The sequence below is a fragment of the Lethenteron reissneri genome, chromosome 22 (assembly GCF_015708825.2).
Source record: "Lethenteron reissneri isolate LAM-NWPU_2019-01 chromosome 22, ASM1570882v1, whole genome shotgun sequence".
Classification (NCBI taxonomy): domain Eukaryota; kingdom Metazoa; phylum Chordata; class Hyperoartia; order Petromyzontiformes; family Petromyzontidae; genus Lethenteron; species Lethenteron reissneri.
In genome coordinates, this window is record NC_083800.1 from 3649766 (window position 1) to 3666664 (window position 16899).

At 46.6% G+C, this 16899-nt stretch overlaps 2 protein-coding genes across 2 annotated transcripts; one reads left to right on the forward strand and one right to left on the reverse strand.

Moving 5' to 3' along the window:
• The first annotated feature begins 1640 nt into the window (after window positions 1–1640).
• On the forward strand, window positions 1641–5573 carry LOC133345531 (probable protein BRICK1-A). The gene is made up of 3 exons (XM_061556368.1): window positions 1641–1875; window positions 3817–3899; window positions 4140–5573. The coding sequence occupies exons 1-3, from the start codon at window positions 1758–1760 to the stop codon at window positions 4164–4166; spliced, it is 228 nt and encodes a 75-aa protein (XP_061412352.1). The 5' UTR covers window positions 1641–1757; the 3' UTR covers window positions 4167–5573.
• Window positions 5574–5726: 153 nt separating this feature from the next.
• Window positions 5727–15404, reverse strand: LOC133345530 (protein FAM47E-like). The gene is made up of 8 exons (XM_061556367.1): window positions 14889–15404; window positions 12451–13075; window positions 11533–11711; window positions 10599–10758; window positions 9020–9232; window positions 7783–7926; window positions 7283–7360; window positions 5727–6284 (listed from the first exon to the last, which is right to left on the reverse strand). The coding sequence occupies exons 1-8, from the start codon at window positions 14915–14917 to the stop codon at window positions 6144–6146; spliced, it is 1569 nt and encodes a 522-aa protein (XP_061412351.1). The 5' UTR covers window positions 14918–15404; the 3' UTR covers window positions 5727–6143.
• Window positions 15405–16899: the final 1495 nt, after the last annotated feature.

The window sequence follows — 16899 nt, forward strand, 5'->3', positions numbered from 1 at the left end:
GTAAAATGTGGGTACTGCACACCTCTTCAATATGTTTAGCTCGTACGGAAGAGTAAGCCACATTTACATCAAAATAAGCTCTTTATAGCTTCAGATAGTGGAGGCTCATTCATTAGCAGTGGCTTTAGAGAGTAATTGCAGGGCTGCACCTTTATCTTTTACAGGTATTTGAGATACTGCACCTTCAATTGCCTCTTACTAACCCTAATAATAGTTCAATTTGTTTAACCATGAAGCCCCATTGAGTCTTATAACATCTCGTCTGGGTCCTTCTTTAAATGTTTTGTCGCAAGGCAATGAACCACAATGTTTTAATCCTCAGAGGTAGAACAAATAATAAAACCCGAATAAAAACCGGAAAAATCTAGAGAATGGAAAATAAATTTTGAATATGAAATTTAACACGATCTGTGTTTACGTGCGCAGTGTGAGTCATTGGTGAAAATCAAAGGTGACTACGGCTACCACCCACCAGAGACTACATTTACGAGCCTGACTAAAAACGTACGTTTAAAGATATTTTACCGATGAGACAGCAGTCAATTGAGGAAAACCTTAACATTGTATTTGGCTGGATTGTATCCACATAAAACATCTCAATAACACCGCCATGAAAGGAAAGATGTCTACCACAATGGGCAGCGTTTTGTGTAATGGCCCTTCTTCATAGCATATGACTTCTTTCTTCATAACACATATGAAAAAGGAACATTTTCCAAAACATGACCCATTATATACTTGTTTCCTTTTAAGGTAGTGTTATTGACAAATATATTGCGGTTTTTGTTTAGCTGACCAATCACCAAAAAACTAAAATGACAATGTTCACTTTAAATCATCGCTGTTCTTGTCGAACTTGAGCAGCTGGCCTGTTCGATCGCCGAGATGTGGATGAGTGTCGCGGTTGTGAGATGCGTTTATAACAACTTCGCCTGGTATGTAAGGAGGCCGTGGTTCGATCCCGAACCCTGACGCCTGTATAATTAATAATAATGAAAAGGGGGCCTGTCCTGGCTGCTCCCCCCTCAACCAGTATATATACGGGGTCGGATCTCTTGGAATTTCTCATTTACTTGATACAGCAAGCGTACTGTGACGGTTCCACCTGAAGACGGAAGCTTGTGTTGCCTCCGAAACGTCGTGATTTTATTTTTATTTTACTTTTATTAATTTTTATTTTTTACCTACGTGACTTTACCGAAAAAACCCAAGAATATGAATCCTTGCAGTCACGAAAGCTTCAAATCTAGAATGTATAATTGGAGTTGGTGTGTTCTCTCTCCCCGTGGTCGTATAGATTCTTCTCCATGTCCTCCGGTTTTTTTTCCCTGCGCGTTTAGAGTGTTTTGGCTGCTGCTGCTGCTGTAATTTTCCACGTGGCAAGCCACTTCGTTGAGCTAACATTTGTGACCAGGTCGCTTCTGAAAAAAGAGCGATGTAGCTCAGTGGGATGTATCTGCTCAAATGAAAACAAATAGTTTCATAGCTTCCTTTAGCCTCCGTAAACTTGTCCTGTGCTGCCTCCTGGTGGCTCATGCCGTGAAATAAACTCACCCCCCAATTGCATGGCTCGTGTGATGATTGGTGGGGGAGGTAGGAAGGAAACTACGACAGGAAGGAAGGAAGGCTTGACAGTGCGGGAGAGAGAGGGGGGGTCAGTGCTCGGTGTGTGTGTGTGTCTGTGGCTGGCAAGAGAGGCGTGTGTGTGTCTGTGGCTGGCCGATTGTTCAGTGAACACACAAATCCGCCGTCTCGCCATGGCCGCACAGAACGACGAGGTGCAGAGGCAAATTCACCAGGACTGGGCCAACAGGGAGTACATCGAGGTGATCACCAGCAGCATTAAGAAGATCGCCGACTTCTTGAATTCATTCGGTGAGCGAATCGCGTCCACACGACCGAAATGGTTCGTGACTGTGTGGTGGTGCTGGAGGAGGAGGGGGGGAGGTGTAACGTGATTCGAACGAGGGGAGACAAAGGCGGCCGGGCGTGGTTACTGCTGGCCACCCACACCCCCCTCCCTCGTGTGCCTTGCCTACCACCCCCTCCCTTTCATTGGTGCTGCTACTGGCCACGAACAGCACTTGCCCCAACACTCCGGTACAGGCTACCCGGGGGATCTTTGTCTTGCTAACGGGCGTGGCTCCTCTGACCACGTCCCCTACCCGTGATCGGTGCTCGCCAATGTCGCTTGAAGACCCTTGAAGCCCCAACAATGAGCTCTAGAAAGGCTTCAGAGTTCACGGACAGCTGCCGGGGGACATTTCTACCGGGTGGGTTGGCTGGGTTGGGCGTGTGAATGTTCACCGGTGGTGGTTTTACCGTCGTCGCGACGAATACGTTGACGCCGCCGCTCTCTGCGCACATGAGAATGGTGAGGTTCGTGACTTGGGCTCGTGTAGAACCAGCGGGGTGATCTTGTTGTTGTCCTTGTTGTGGATGAATACAGCTGCTAGAGTCAGGCCCTCATCTTGGCTTGGACGTGGAGCGGTTGCCATGAAGCTCCGACGACAATTAAAACAAAACTATTCTCATTTCGCACCTGTCAATCATCCCATGCGGTTTGCCCCGAATTCTTGTACAGGGAATTTGAGTTTTCAGGCCCATCGGCCCATCCCTTGTGATGGGACTTTGTAGGATGAACGTTGAGATGTATAAGGGGCACGTGGGTGACCAATAATGTCTGCATTGGTCAGTAATAATGTAGGGCACTGATAAAGGGTTGACAGGTTTGTCATTTGTGGGTTTCGGGGGGGCACATTGAACATGTGACCACATCCCTGTGTCTCTCTGCGTGCGTGTGGATCAGAGGTCGCAAACGGGTTTTGATTCCGTACCCGTACCCGGCCGCACCAGGGTTGCAAATGGTTACCCATACCTGGCCGGTTACGGGTACCCGTTCCCTACCCTACCCGAAATGAGTGACAAACGGTGACTCACCAGTGACTCACTAGTGACTCACGACCTACCCGTACCCAGCCGCACCAGGGTCGCAAACGGCTACCCTTACCCGACCGGGTACGGGTAGCCGGGTATCGGGTAGGGTACGGGTATCGGGTACCCGGTTGCGACCTCTGGTGTGGATGCAGAGATCTCGTAAGGGGAAGAAGGACGTTGTCTGTTTTGTTGTGGTTGCCCAGCGGCTCTTTGGGGACGACCCTAGAATTCATGGAGCGGTGACCCATCCGTGCCTATCCAACAGCGAATTCGTCTGCCCGAGTCAGGCCCCTGACACGCCCAGACCAGACCTAGCAACTCCTCATATCTGGCCGACAACTAATCAGAGTAATAATAGGAATGCTTGACCTGGTCACTGACGTATCAGAAACTCCAACCTGAGTGAAGCGAACCAAACATCAGGCCCTGTTTGCCCATGACCTGCTTTGCTAAACCAGCTCTAACGAAACCTCGGTTTATCCCAATAAGCACAGCCATTTGGAGCAAGCCCAGGTGTGCTAATATCCAAAGTGGAGTGAGCTTAAATTACCAGTGTAATTGAAGCACGTTTTGCTTATAGTATAGCTATACTTATATAAGCTGTGCCGATAGCCATATTCTATTGTAAATGATGACCCACTTTTTTAAATAGCATCCGAACTTTTTCGATTTAAAGCTTTCGTGACTGCAGGGATTCATCTTCTTGGTTCTTTCGTGACTTTACCGAAAGAACCAAGAAGAAGCATCCGAACTGTATGCCCAAAATCATGCAACTGACAAGTTACAGCAATGTGTGTATGATGAACTTCTTTCGCACCATTCGTAGCCAATTGTCTAGAATTTCACGTGAGATTGAGAAGTTTACTGTTGTGTTTGTAGATATGTCATGCCGATCGCGGTTGGCAACCCTCAACGAGAAGCTCACCGCGTTGGAACGCAGGATCGAGTACATCGAAGCTAGGGTGAGTACTTCTCCCTAATTCTTTTTTGGAGTCACTTCGCTGGGATTATCTGATTTGTGTTGTTGCTCTGGAGACCGGGAGATCGATAACTCGATGTTCGGTCGCTGCGTTTATAGCATTCGTCACGATTTCTCACTTAGAGTGGGCCGCGTGAAGGCTGCCGACATCCACAAAAGAATCAAATCTGATTGTGGTCTTTTGGAGCCATGCTTTTCGTTTGAACTCGGTTCGTTTGTGCAGGTGACCAAAGGGGAAACTCTGACATGAGAGGCTTGCTGGGCCCTGGTCAAGGCTTACTCCTGCTGCCCCGCGGGACGTTGGCCTCATCGTCATCATCAGATGGGAAAGTTGAACTGTTTCCACTTGACTTGCTTTTGCAATGTTTGCGTGTATAGCTGTATTCCAAGCAACCTTTTTGTCATGGTGATGTGATTTTTACTTGCGGTGTATGCCAAAAAAAGTGTGCCATTTTACTGTCTGTGTTTTGTGTGCGCTTGTGTAAAGAAATGCTTTACGTTGCAGAATGTTAAGCTGCTTAACTGGAATTTGCATGAATTGCCTCTCATGTGTTCTTGGCATAGAGAGAATACCCGTACGTTTGTGTTACTGCAGCCAAATTTACTGTACATGAGAGGTAATGAGAATACACTTTGAGGGCACATACCAATACTCTACTTGAATTATGCACAGGAAGTGAGGATGGAGCTAGTCTTTCCAGGACCAAAAATACCACTGTGGAAGGTTGCTCACATGTACGGTAAATTTAAACATGTTAGATATCTCCATAGGCGATGCTTCATTGTGGACAGTTTTAGTCATTGTTATCTTAAATACCCACGTACCATTCTCGGTCTACAACTTGTCCTTCAATGCCAAGGTTGCTGCTACTGCCCAATTTTACATTCACTGCACCGTAGGGAAATTGAATTGAAAGCACAAGAAATTATAAATGTTTACTGATCGAATTGATGGTGGTGCTTCTTTAGCTTTCTTATTAACATTTACAATGTAAGCTCAGATTATGCAATGGTTTCAATTGAAATAATATAGCATATAAAAAAATGTGAGTACAGTAAAGATGTGTGTTTGGTTAAAATATATAAATACTAAATTTTATGGCGATATTTTTTTATACTGCAAATTAACAGTATATCTCAATATGTAAGTGGCACTCGCTGTTACATACACCATATATATATATTTCCTGTTGCACAGGTATTTTGGTGCCATAAACACATTTTCAGAGTTTATATTTTATTTTTCAACTGGAAAATATTTGAAAAATATTTCAGTCTTGGAAAAAAGTGAAATGATGAATTCAGGGTCAATTTAGAAAAATCTTAAATTGACAGAATTAGTTTTCTTATTATGCAAAGAGAACGGTATTATATTTATTTGATGGAGTTAAAGGTTGTACTTGGGCTCTTAGTGCTTGATGGCAACACCATTAAAAAAGAAACAATATTGATTCTTGGCACATGTTCTACAGTTGTGACAACTGAATTATGTTTGAAACCTTTACATTGTTACAATCTACGCGGTGTCTTTATTTCACTCCAGTATATTTCATTGTGTTTGGCTTGCGTGTATTTGGCCATCATTTTCGATCTCAGGTTGATTTTCTACACTCACTGTTGCTTTGTTTTGCATAATAAATGTTTACGTTCACAATCATTGTGGTCTTTGTGCGCTGTGTTTTTTGTTGACAAGCGATATGTGATGCAAAACAATAACACATTTGTGACGGTGCAGAGGTGGTATAAATGTGTGAACGTCATCAAGGCCACTTGATGGCAGGTTACCTGATCACCAAATGTTCCAGGTACGGAATCACTTGTGCTACACGTTATATTAACTGTTAGATTAAACAAAAAAATATCAATTCATAGCCTTTTGATAATCCGTGGCTGGATGAAATCCTCCCCATTCTGTGTCGGTCAGGGGGATTGATTGACCATACTTCAAGCTCGTCTGTAAGAGTTCGTCACGAGGGTTGGGGTGCCCAAGACCATCTCTCGCCACTGATGTTCGTCACGGTCAGGATTGTAACTTACGCCGTTGGATTTAGGCCGCCGTGTGTGAGCCACTGCACCACCACTCTACCCCATTAGAAAAATAACCGTGTAAAAAAACAATTACAGTATAAAAAGATAGGCTTAATATGTTTCCAGTGTTAATCCAAATCACGGTGGGAAGTGACGTGTGAAACGTCTATGTTGATTATTGGCAGATGCCGCTTGGATTTTAATTGAGGACGGATTCTGCAGCGGTGGATGCGGATGACTGGCGTCCCTTTTCCACAGTCTGGCGCTTCCTGGGCTTGCCAGCAGAGGTCTGCTCTCTCCCATCCTCCTCAGAGAGCTCCATGGACACGTGCTCCAGGAACTGAAACCAGAAAAGGAACAGTGAGCCCAACCCCTGCAAAGCATTCGGCCGGAAACCTTGTTCTGGACATACTTGCTGCTATTTGTGAAAAATGGTTTAAATATTACATTGTCTGCATTGTAAAAATACCGTTTTGCAGGGTTGTGGGTGTCTTGTAAATTTAAAATACAAATTCAAATTTAAACGTGGAGGTAAAAGAGGTTTGATTGATCATTGGTGTATACTTGGATCGTGATGTTGGTAGAAAATGACATTTTTAAGTATTCCAGAATAACGGAAACAATTACAAAGTTAACCAAGTACTTGGCGCACAATATTTTGCCCGAAGTAGCATTGTGGCCTGGCGAGACTTGGATTGTGACATCCCAGCCACGCTTCACCCCCCAAGGAATAAACAACCATGTGTGCTCATGAATATACTGCAATGTGTGGATTTAAACGGCGTTTTAATGTGGCCGCATTTCAAAACACTCGACAGGAATGGAGGGCATATTTGATTTACAGATAGGTGGTCAGAGACAAAGGAAAAAAAGGAAGGTCTTCAGCATGGACTTTAATAGGCAGGGAGTCCACGGCATGGACAGCTGGTTGTCGGGAATTTCTGTAGAAATTCATTAGAACTGAATTCTCATGCCTCAATTTTTTTTATGCCAGTCTAATGGGTATGTGGGTATTATCAGTGCATACATTGTTGGGGTGGAGTGGCGGTGCAGTGGCTAGCACACTGCACTGACCTCTGTAACCTGCGTTTGATTTCCAGACACGGCTTGCATCGAGTGGCAAGTGCTATCCGAACCGGTCCTGGTTCGGATAGCACCAACCAGTACTGACCAGTGTGGTGAAGTATGGTCAAACAAACCCCATAACCGGCATGGTGTGAGGGAGGCCTTCATCTAGTGGTGGATTGACAAAGGGCTGTACTATGTACACGCATACCCACAATTAAATCTTATACCATTAAATCTTACGTTTATGAGTACTTTATGAAAAAGTCTTACCTGTGGCCGACGTGCTCCCTTTTCGTCCACAAACTTGCGGAATGCCAGAGCCCCGTGCAAGTGCAGCAGCTGCGTGTCCTGTAAAGACAAGCGAGTGAGCTGTTACTGGCAGCTTTCACAGCGCTTTAGGTCAATGCGTGGCTGCTCCGCTTTAGTGGTGCCGCGCGTTTTGATGCAACGTCCGCGACAAATACCTCTCCAAAGTTAGGCAGCTTTGAATTTGGGCTGTGACCGCTGCATTGCAATGATATGAATGTATAAATAGTTGCTTTGAGATAAGGATGGATTGGGCAAATCGAAGGAAAACATTGGAAAGCATTAACTGTCGCTGGTATGAAAAATGGCACAGGTAATTTTCATGAAATTAAAGTTCTCAGAATTAAATATTTAAAGTGATATTCGTTTTTACAATTTTTTCTAGGAACCCACACAATTATGTCATAGCCGGCTTTCTCAGATGGACACGAAGACTAAAATATGTTTGCGATTCAAAGTCTTACAATGGCAGTAGCTCTCTTCTTGGCTTCAGAAGCCTCTCTCTCCTGGACAACGTTCGGGTCCTCCAGAGGCTCATTTTGAGGCTTTTTCTTCCAAGTGGCAGGTGGCAGATACCAGGCCCCGTAGCACATCCTCCCACTTTGTGGCTGATGGTGAAGTCCAGGCCACACAAAACGGTACATATATTATTTGGTGATACTTTGGTTGGCCGTGGTGCACAAGCACAAATAAAAAAAAACTTAACTGGTCAGCTATAGTGTTATATATATATAGGAGACGTTTCAGCCAATGGCCTTTCCATCATAGCCTATTATGTTTTTTCATTTTAAGGTAGTGTTATTGACGAACATGTTGAGGTTTTTGATACAAAATATTGTCCCATTCTTAATTTTCTGTAATGTGCCTTGGTTAAAGCGTCTTGGTTAAGGCGCTATATAAATAACGTTAAGATAAGAAAATCGACATTTACCTAAACTATAACCGGCCGGTTCAGTCTGTAATGGTTCACTCATTATGTACTATGTAAGGTGCATTAGCGTTGGCAAGCATCAGTTGTAACAACTATGTTATGTCATCACAAGTCGACAACGTTAAAATTCAATTGTAACAGATTTGTCAACATGTGAGCAAGTATGACTTTACTGGTGTAAATAAAAAACGTGCCAAACGCGCATATTTACTTACTCGGAATTGTAATAATGCATTAATTCATCACTTGCAATACATGCATGAAAATGTGTATATACAAATCTGCTTTCATTAATTTGTATATGGTGAATGTGATTGGCTAATGTAAATATGCAACCACGATACATTCATCACAATGACAAAAAAAGTATGCATTTTTGCATTGTGACTTGCAAATTGGTCGTGGTTTTCCATCTCGGACAAGCTGAAATTAAGTCGACTCCGATAACTCGGACATGTCGCAAGAACAAAGGGAAACCACGTGACGATTAACATGGAAGCACCAGGGTGGAGAGAGGTGGTTTGAAGTGGTGAGCCAGGTTATGAACGATTGCTGAGTGGATGTGGAGATGATGGCCTTGGACAGGAGTGATTGCATAAGGGAAGAGGACCAGGAAGGCAGACCCCACAGGAGTGGGGGGAAAAAGGAAGAAAGAAAAATAAGAAGTAGTCACAAGCAAGCGTGCATCTCTCGTTGCTGCACTACCGTGCAACGGCTCCGCGCATCTCGTACGCAATGGCATGCCAAGGTGGGTGCTGTCGATCGCGTACCCGGGGCCCTGCACCGGTCTTGTGGGCGAAGGTGCCGTTGGCATTGGCGGAGGAAGCGCTGTCCGGGGTGGCTCCAGCCGCCGAGCGCAGCTCAGGGGGCACGTTGGCGAGCTCCACCACGTGGATGGGCACGGTGAGCGGGGGCTTGGTCTCGTAGCCACTCGCAAAGAGGCTCATCAGGGTGGACTCTTCGATCACGTCGTCCTCCCCGCCCTGGCCTCGGCACAAACGCAAACACGATGGGTGCCTCCGGTTGGCATGGTGGGCCACGTGCAGTGCGAAAGAAGTTCCGACGCGCGTGCATTGGTTGGTGCTTTTAGGATGCACGCACACGGAGATAAGATACCCCTGTGGTCGAGGTAGAGTGTAGGAGCAAGTGCTGTTGGTGAGCATTTGTTAGAGCCAGAGGGGCATACATGGGGGTGTAGTTTTTTTACATGCCACCACTGATCCTTGGGGATACCCAGGACCGGTTTAGATATTTGCCAACGTTGTTGTCTGTGCCCGGAATCAAACTTTGGTTACTGGGTTCAGAGAGCAGTGCGCCGTCGCTCCAAATATAAACTTTTCTTTATACAGTATAGCCTTTAACAAACTGTAAAGGCAAATGCTGTTAGTGAGCACTTGTGAAGCACAGCATGGCACACCTACATGGTTGGATGTCCAGCAACACGCCTGGCCACCTTTGGATCCCCAGTGGTCATGTTTACACACCACACCAGGTAATCATTTGAGGCTGAGTCGACCTAGGGGAGGCCCAGGACCGGTTCAGATAATCGTCACTGGGTGTTGGCAGTGAGCGGGAATCGAACTCGGGTCGCCGGGTTCGTAGCGCAGTGTAGCGCTGACCGCTAAGTACACACACAATTGCACACACGCAGAGATGAACAAAATATGCCTGTAAACAAAACTGACTCTTAATCCACACCCCCCGTGTCACCCTACTTCCACCTGAGCCTGGCAAATGCTATTTTGCACACTATCTGGAAACCAGCTTTTGGAATGTGCTGATCGTCGTGCCGGCTGTAATTTGAGCTGTATACATAAATATCCATCCCATTCCCCCCTTTCCTCCGTGGGTTCTGCTCCGACTTCAGCCTACTGCAGTGGTGGGGACATTTTATGATGATGATGATGATTATTATTGAGAATGTCTTACTGTAGTCAAAATGTGCGCCTTGTTGCATGGTGAGCGTGTTGCCATAAGTATTCATATTCTAAGCCACCTTCTGTGTATTCATATTCTCCTTTGAAGTTAGGCATTGCATAATATTATTCCACAGCGTTGAATTAATGAATATTCTCTATTTCTTTCAATCAGGTTGGTACAGAATTAATGGTACAGTGCTCTTCACTAATTTGCAGAGGGGTGTCACTTTCGACGATAAGACATCATCAGTGTGACGGGCCGCCACACATTTGAAACCATTGGATTTGACAGCACCGCGTAATGGGGTGTTTTCACGTATGTGTCTTGTCGGAGGCCCCACTAAAGGCCACGAGGGGCCGCCAGTGGCCCACGGGCCTTGCAACGAAGAGCACTGGGTTAGTGCGTCAGTGAAAATAACCAGGCCCTCACCAGTGAGGCGACCCAGTCGCAGAAGTCGTGGGTGACGCGCTTGAGGTCCTCGTCTTGCGAGGAGCCACTCGGAAGTTTCCGTCGGCCTCTCCTGTCCTCCTTGCTGCTGCCCTCCACCTTGGGAAGCCAGCGGTATGGGTTCTGGTGCCTGCCCTCTCGACTAACAACAGCACCACAAACATTGACTACCAAAGCAGACTATGTCATATTCTTGGTTCTTTCGGTAAAGTCACGTAGAAGGGAAATAATACAATAATAAAAATAAAGCATAATAAAATAGAATTCTCACGACGCTGTCTTTCCGACAGCTCTGTTGCTTCACCTGAGGACGGCTGCTTGCGTTGTGGCCGAAACGTCGTGAGAATTTTATTTTATGTTTTATTTTTATTATTTTATTATTTCCCTTCTACGTAACTTTACCGAAAGAACCAAGAATATGAATCCCTGCAGTCACGAAAGCTTTGAATCGAAATTCAGACTATGTCACCCTCATACACCAGTCTCTCCATTGGCTCCCAATCTAGTCCCAGACAAATGTCAAGAAATCCATCACCAAAGTCATGAATCCTACATGAACCCGTCTCTGCCTACCCTCCCCTCTCTCATCTCACTCTACTCACCTCCAAGTACTCTCTGATCAAACAACCAAGGCCTTCTGTTGACCTCCACTCTATGGGTGGTATTTCATTCGCCACTGCTGCCCAAAGGTCTGGAAGGCCCTTTCCTCCAGCCATGTGTGCTGTTGGCTCCCTGCTCATTCAGGTCCAGATTTAAGACATTTCTTGTATCCTCTGCCGATGATCGACTGCCTCTGTGTGGTCGTGAACACTTCTTGTCCTCGTTAAAATTCCACCATTAATGACCTTGGGTTAGAAATCGATAGTAAATTAGCATTTACGTTTGTGAGTTATCAAGAATGAGTTTGTGTACTCACGTGGATGAGATGGTGGTTGGCCGACCCTCTATTGGATAGGGTTCGGTGGCCTCTCCATTTGCAGTATCCATGTCTTCCTCATCCTCCTGCTCGACAGGAGGTGGCTCCACATCCTCCTGCAGAGATGCCTCAAAGCGCCGCATCTCTGGGTCCAGCAAATTCACCACCTCTTCAAACATCTACATGGCCACGATAAAACGAACACATTACCATGATGCTCATCAATATGGGCCCTTATACACAAACACGCACAGAGATGGAATGACAAAATCAGGTCACGTGCGGCTGTTAGGTGGTTGGTTACATAGCAGGGCCATGAGCGATGGTGACAGCATGGGGAGGCCTTCAGCCAGCAGTGGATTGATCATGGCTGATGATGATCATGATGATAAACTAGGGCAATCATCGGGCAATCGTCGCTGGGTATCGTCACCGGCGATGGTTGCCACTCAATTGTCTATTGAGGGAAATTAGTGGAAACAAATGATATTGCTGCTTTCCATTGTAGGTGATTGGGATGTCAACTACAAGGAATGTTGTGCGCTGTGTAAACCAATCCTTGTTCATAAAACACACGTCAACATTCTCCGTTCACATTGTTGCATGGGGACGTCACCGTGCCAATCCGTTTCAAGTTGTCGTAGTTGCTCATTAGTAAATGCAACAGTGCTAACAATTGCTGGCAACAATTCCCTACATTACCCCAGTGTGTCAGGGCTTCAGGAATTCACAGTGGAGTGAATGTTGCAGTACATATGCTGTTAGGTGGTGAAACATAGAGCAGATGCAGGGAAGCATCAGCAGAAGGCCCAAGCTGACTTTGGACAGATATTGCACATACAGGATGAGTGAATGATGATACGGCTTCGCTAAAAGATACATTTTTTTGTTTTAACGGTGATGCGAGCGTTACTGCACCTCCGGATCGAGGCTCTGCTGGAGGTGTGGGTAGAGGGCGAGTGGGTGCTCAAGCAAGCCCCACTCCGTCTCCTCCACGAGCGCCCGGCGCGCTTGCTGCAGCGGAGTGAGCCGGGACAGGTATCGACGCTGATCCACGAAGCTGGACGATTTGTTTGGCCGGTGTCCTTGCCCCGTCTTCTTGGAATTGAATAGCACTGGTTCAGCCCGCGGACTCCCAACGCGAACCAGCAAACCATCCAACGATGCGGTGTCGGCATCGATAGCCGGTAGCTTCAAACGCTCCTTTTTATCAGCCGATCCGCGCTTGTCGGAATCGTTCACCTTCGCAGGAGGCTCCAGGCGTTCCTGTGATTCTTGGGCGGTGGTCACATCGTGATGTTCGTGCACCTGGTGAGGCTCGAGGTCGTCTGCAGAGTTGGCCGAGCGGGCGGATGATGATGCCGCGTGCTGTGTTGCGGCGTTGTACGCGAGGAGGCTTGCGGTGGTCAAGACCGGGGGGAGGCCCTGCCAGTCCGTGTCCAGGTTGGGACGGAGGAATCGCCACTGTCGGCAGTCGTAGGAGCCCGCAAGTTCGCTCTTCTTGCCCCGCTTGATTTGCTTTGCCAGCAAGCGCTCCTTGTACCTGCAGCAGAAGAAGAACATTTGCAATCTTGAAGAACATTTGCAATCTTGATTTGAAGCTTTCGCGACTGCACGTAAGTAACTACGTCACTTTACCGAAAGAACCAAAGAGTAAGAACATTCGCCTTTCGTGATATCCATTAGAAGTGTTGTAATCTAAAAGTGTACATACATATATAAATGATAACAGTGTTTGGTGCTTGAGTGGTGGCACAGTGGTATGCGGACTGTGTTATGAACCAGACGATGTAAGATCGATTCTCGGTCACGGCTAACATCGGTGGCAAGTGATATCCGAACCGGTCTTGAGTTACCCTTCACCAACCTGCAATGACCAGTGTCGTTAATGTGGTAAAACAATCCACAGGGCAGGCAGGTGGAGGCCTTCATCCAGCAGCACATAAACACAAGGCTATAGAATCCAGATTTGAAATTTTCGTTAAACATTACAATTATTGTGGCGAAGATTTTCTTTTTAAACCAATTAATTTTTTTATTGAATCTCTAGACTTTCTTCAGGACCAAAATGCTTTGATATCCAGCTTTTATTTAAAAAAATGCATTGTGTTTGCTTGCTATTGATCATTACTTTCTTCGTTAAATTGTCGTTTTTTTGTAAAAGATTAGGCACTCATTCTCATACTATAATTTACGCTCACGGACAACGTAGGTGATGCATTTCTGAAGCGGCCATGGGCCTCCCCCTAGATCGTCTCAGCCTGAAACGAGTATCTGGTGCGATGTATAAACATCGGCACTGCCGAGACAAAGTCGACGGAAGGTGGTGCTGCTGGCCACCCCACCCCCTCGTGTGCCGCGTTGGCCTGCCAAAGGTTCTGTTAAGGCTATGACGGGGACTCTTTTTATCTGTGTTCAAGAGCTTGTGAGAAATAAACCTCGCCCCCAGCCCTCCCGAAAGATGAGTGAGTGCTTTGAAGGGGGCTCTGTAGCCGTCACTCACACACACAGCTCACCCACTCACCCACCCACCCACTCATCCACCCACCTACCCACTCACTCACTCACCTACCCACCCACTAACCCACTCACTCACCCACTCACTCACCCACTCACTCACTCACCTACTCACTCACCCACTCACTCACTCACCCACTCACTCACTCACCCACCCACCCACTCACTCACCCACCCACTCACTCTCCCACTCACTCACCCACTCACTCTCCCACTCACCCACTCACTCTCCCACTCACTCACCCACTCACTCACCCACTCACTCACCCACTCTCCCACTCACTCACCCACTCACTCACCCACTCACCCACTCACCCACCCACTCACTCACCCACTGACCCACCCACTCACTCACCCACCCACTCACTCACCCACTCACCCACTCACTCACTCACCCACCCACTCACTCACCCACTCACCCACCCACTCACTCACCCACCCACTCACTCACCCACTCACCCACTCACTCACCCACTCACTCACTCACCCACTCACTCAACCACCCACTCACTCACCCACTCACTCACCCACTCACTCACTCACTCACCCACCCACTTACTCACCCACTCACTCACCCACTCACTCACTCACCCACTCACCCACCCACCCACACACCCACCCACTCACCCACTCACTCACTCACCCACCCACTCACTCACCCACTCACTCACTCACTCACTCACCCACTCACTCACCCACTCACTCACTCACCCACTCTCTCACCCACTCACTCACCCACTCACTCACCCACTCACTCACCCACTCACCCACTCACTCACTCACCCACTCACTCACCCACTCACCCACTCACTCACACACTCACTCACACACTCACTTACCATGGGTGGCGACCCACTTTGTTTTCCATCTTCCAGACGCTCTTCCAACTTGGCAGTAGCAGCAAGCTTCTATCTAGTACAGCTACCGATCGTGCCGCTACTACTGATACTAACTACAGCCGGTTAATGCCACTACACCTGATTGCAGATATGCCGTCAATGCAGTAATTGTACTGCTGCCGCTACTGATGATGATTCCACCGCTTTTTCTTATTTCTACCGCTTGTATGGCAGTGGGGTGGGGGGAGGATCCATTTGCGTGTTCAATTTAAACCTCGCTCTTGCTAAACGTTTCTGTTATTTTCTTAAAAATCGACTCGTCCGGTCGTGCGGTTGAGCACAACGAAGTCGAATTGTGGAAGTGGCAATTGCTTCGCTTTGTTGTTGTGCGGACGTTGCCCGGGTAACCGTTGCACAGTGACACGTGGGATTCATGGGTGGCCGTGCGTTCTGTGAGAAGAGGGCATTTGAATTCAGCCGCAGTGGAGACCACACTTTCGCCACGATCACCACACTCAAACGAACAACTTTGGGCCAGTGTTGGCACGTGGTTGGAATCAGTTGGACCAACGTGCATTGTTTGCTGGATAGCAGAGCTGTCAATCCGTACGGTTTAGTCCGGTAGTCTTGTGCAGGGAAATTACGTTTTCAGGTCCTTACTGCGTACAGCCGTTTCAATACGGGCAATTTTAAAATATATATTTGTTTGTGTTTCTCTCTTGTTATGGGACTCTGTAGGATGAACGTTGAGGTGACCAATACGGTCTGAATTGGTCTGTAATGAGGTAGGCACTGACTGATAGGGGGTTGACAGTTATGGGATAGCATCGAGGTGCGAAGCCTCTAAACAAGCCGACAGTGTAACATGTTCTTCCACACTGCCCTCTGCTGTCTGCCAGACAGCCCCGCAGCCTTTAACAATCTGTAAAGCATGATCCTCGCCGATACACAAGATCATATTTTAGTTATAAACATCTGTCAGTTCACTAGATTTGATTCAAGCAAGCTTGATTCTGCTGAGGAGACACTGGATGTCGAAACCGGTCCAGATTTTTGATTGTGTTGAGAATCAGAATATTTATTTATACTGGAGGAATCCTATTAGCTCTAACAACTCTTTTTCACAAATGTCCTGTGGGGACGGGTCAGAACCTTGCAATGGTGTTGTTAATATATACTCGCCAATTGCTGCGTGGCTGATGGGATGTGTTAAAGTTAGATTTGTAAAGATGACTATCTTTATTTTGCCATGCATGTGATGGTCGTTCATCCAAGCAAAGCTCTGATGAGATAGGGTGCATTGTGGGTGATTCGGTTCTCGGCGGAGTGGCATAATTATTTGTTGAAAAAGTATGATAGCTGAGCTAATACACTTAATCATGAAAAACAACATGCCAGTGTCTAATTAAAGTTTCTACTTAGTAATTAGTGCATATTTACCTGCTATGAGATGGATAAGAAAACGGACATGTACTAAGAATGTGGAACAAACGCTGAAAAGTACGCAAAGTCGCTCAGAACTACACTTATAGACATTAAGTGCACTGTAATGTGTAATTCCACATTATACTTCGTCCACACAATCTTGAATCATTATCCAATCTGACCCTCAATTTGTTCGTACGCGTAAACCATGAACATGAAGTGCCCGTAACACGACCGTCTGAAAAATAAAACCTTTTTTTTATGGGAATTATTTTTTTGAGTTGCTTTTGGAAACTTGGAAGCAGCCAGGACCACAGGGTAGGGAGGGTGTGGGCCCACTTGGACCTCGGTAAATCACTCCCCGCGTTCCAGCGGATCATCCAACGTGGCATTCACCAGCGCGTTATAAAACATCGGTTGTTGATTTATCTGCAATCGCAAGATGTCCCACGTGCATGTGTCTTAAAAACACGCAAGCCACCCGTAGTGTCAGATTTATTCCGCATATTCAATCCTGTATACAGAGGCAAATCAAAGTGGGTGTATTGTAAGAAGCTTTTAAAGCGGCTGGGTGTCCGTCTTGTCA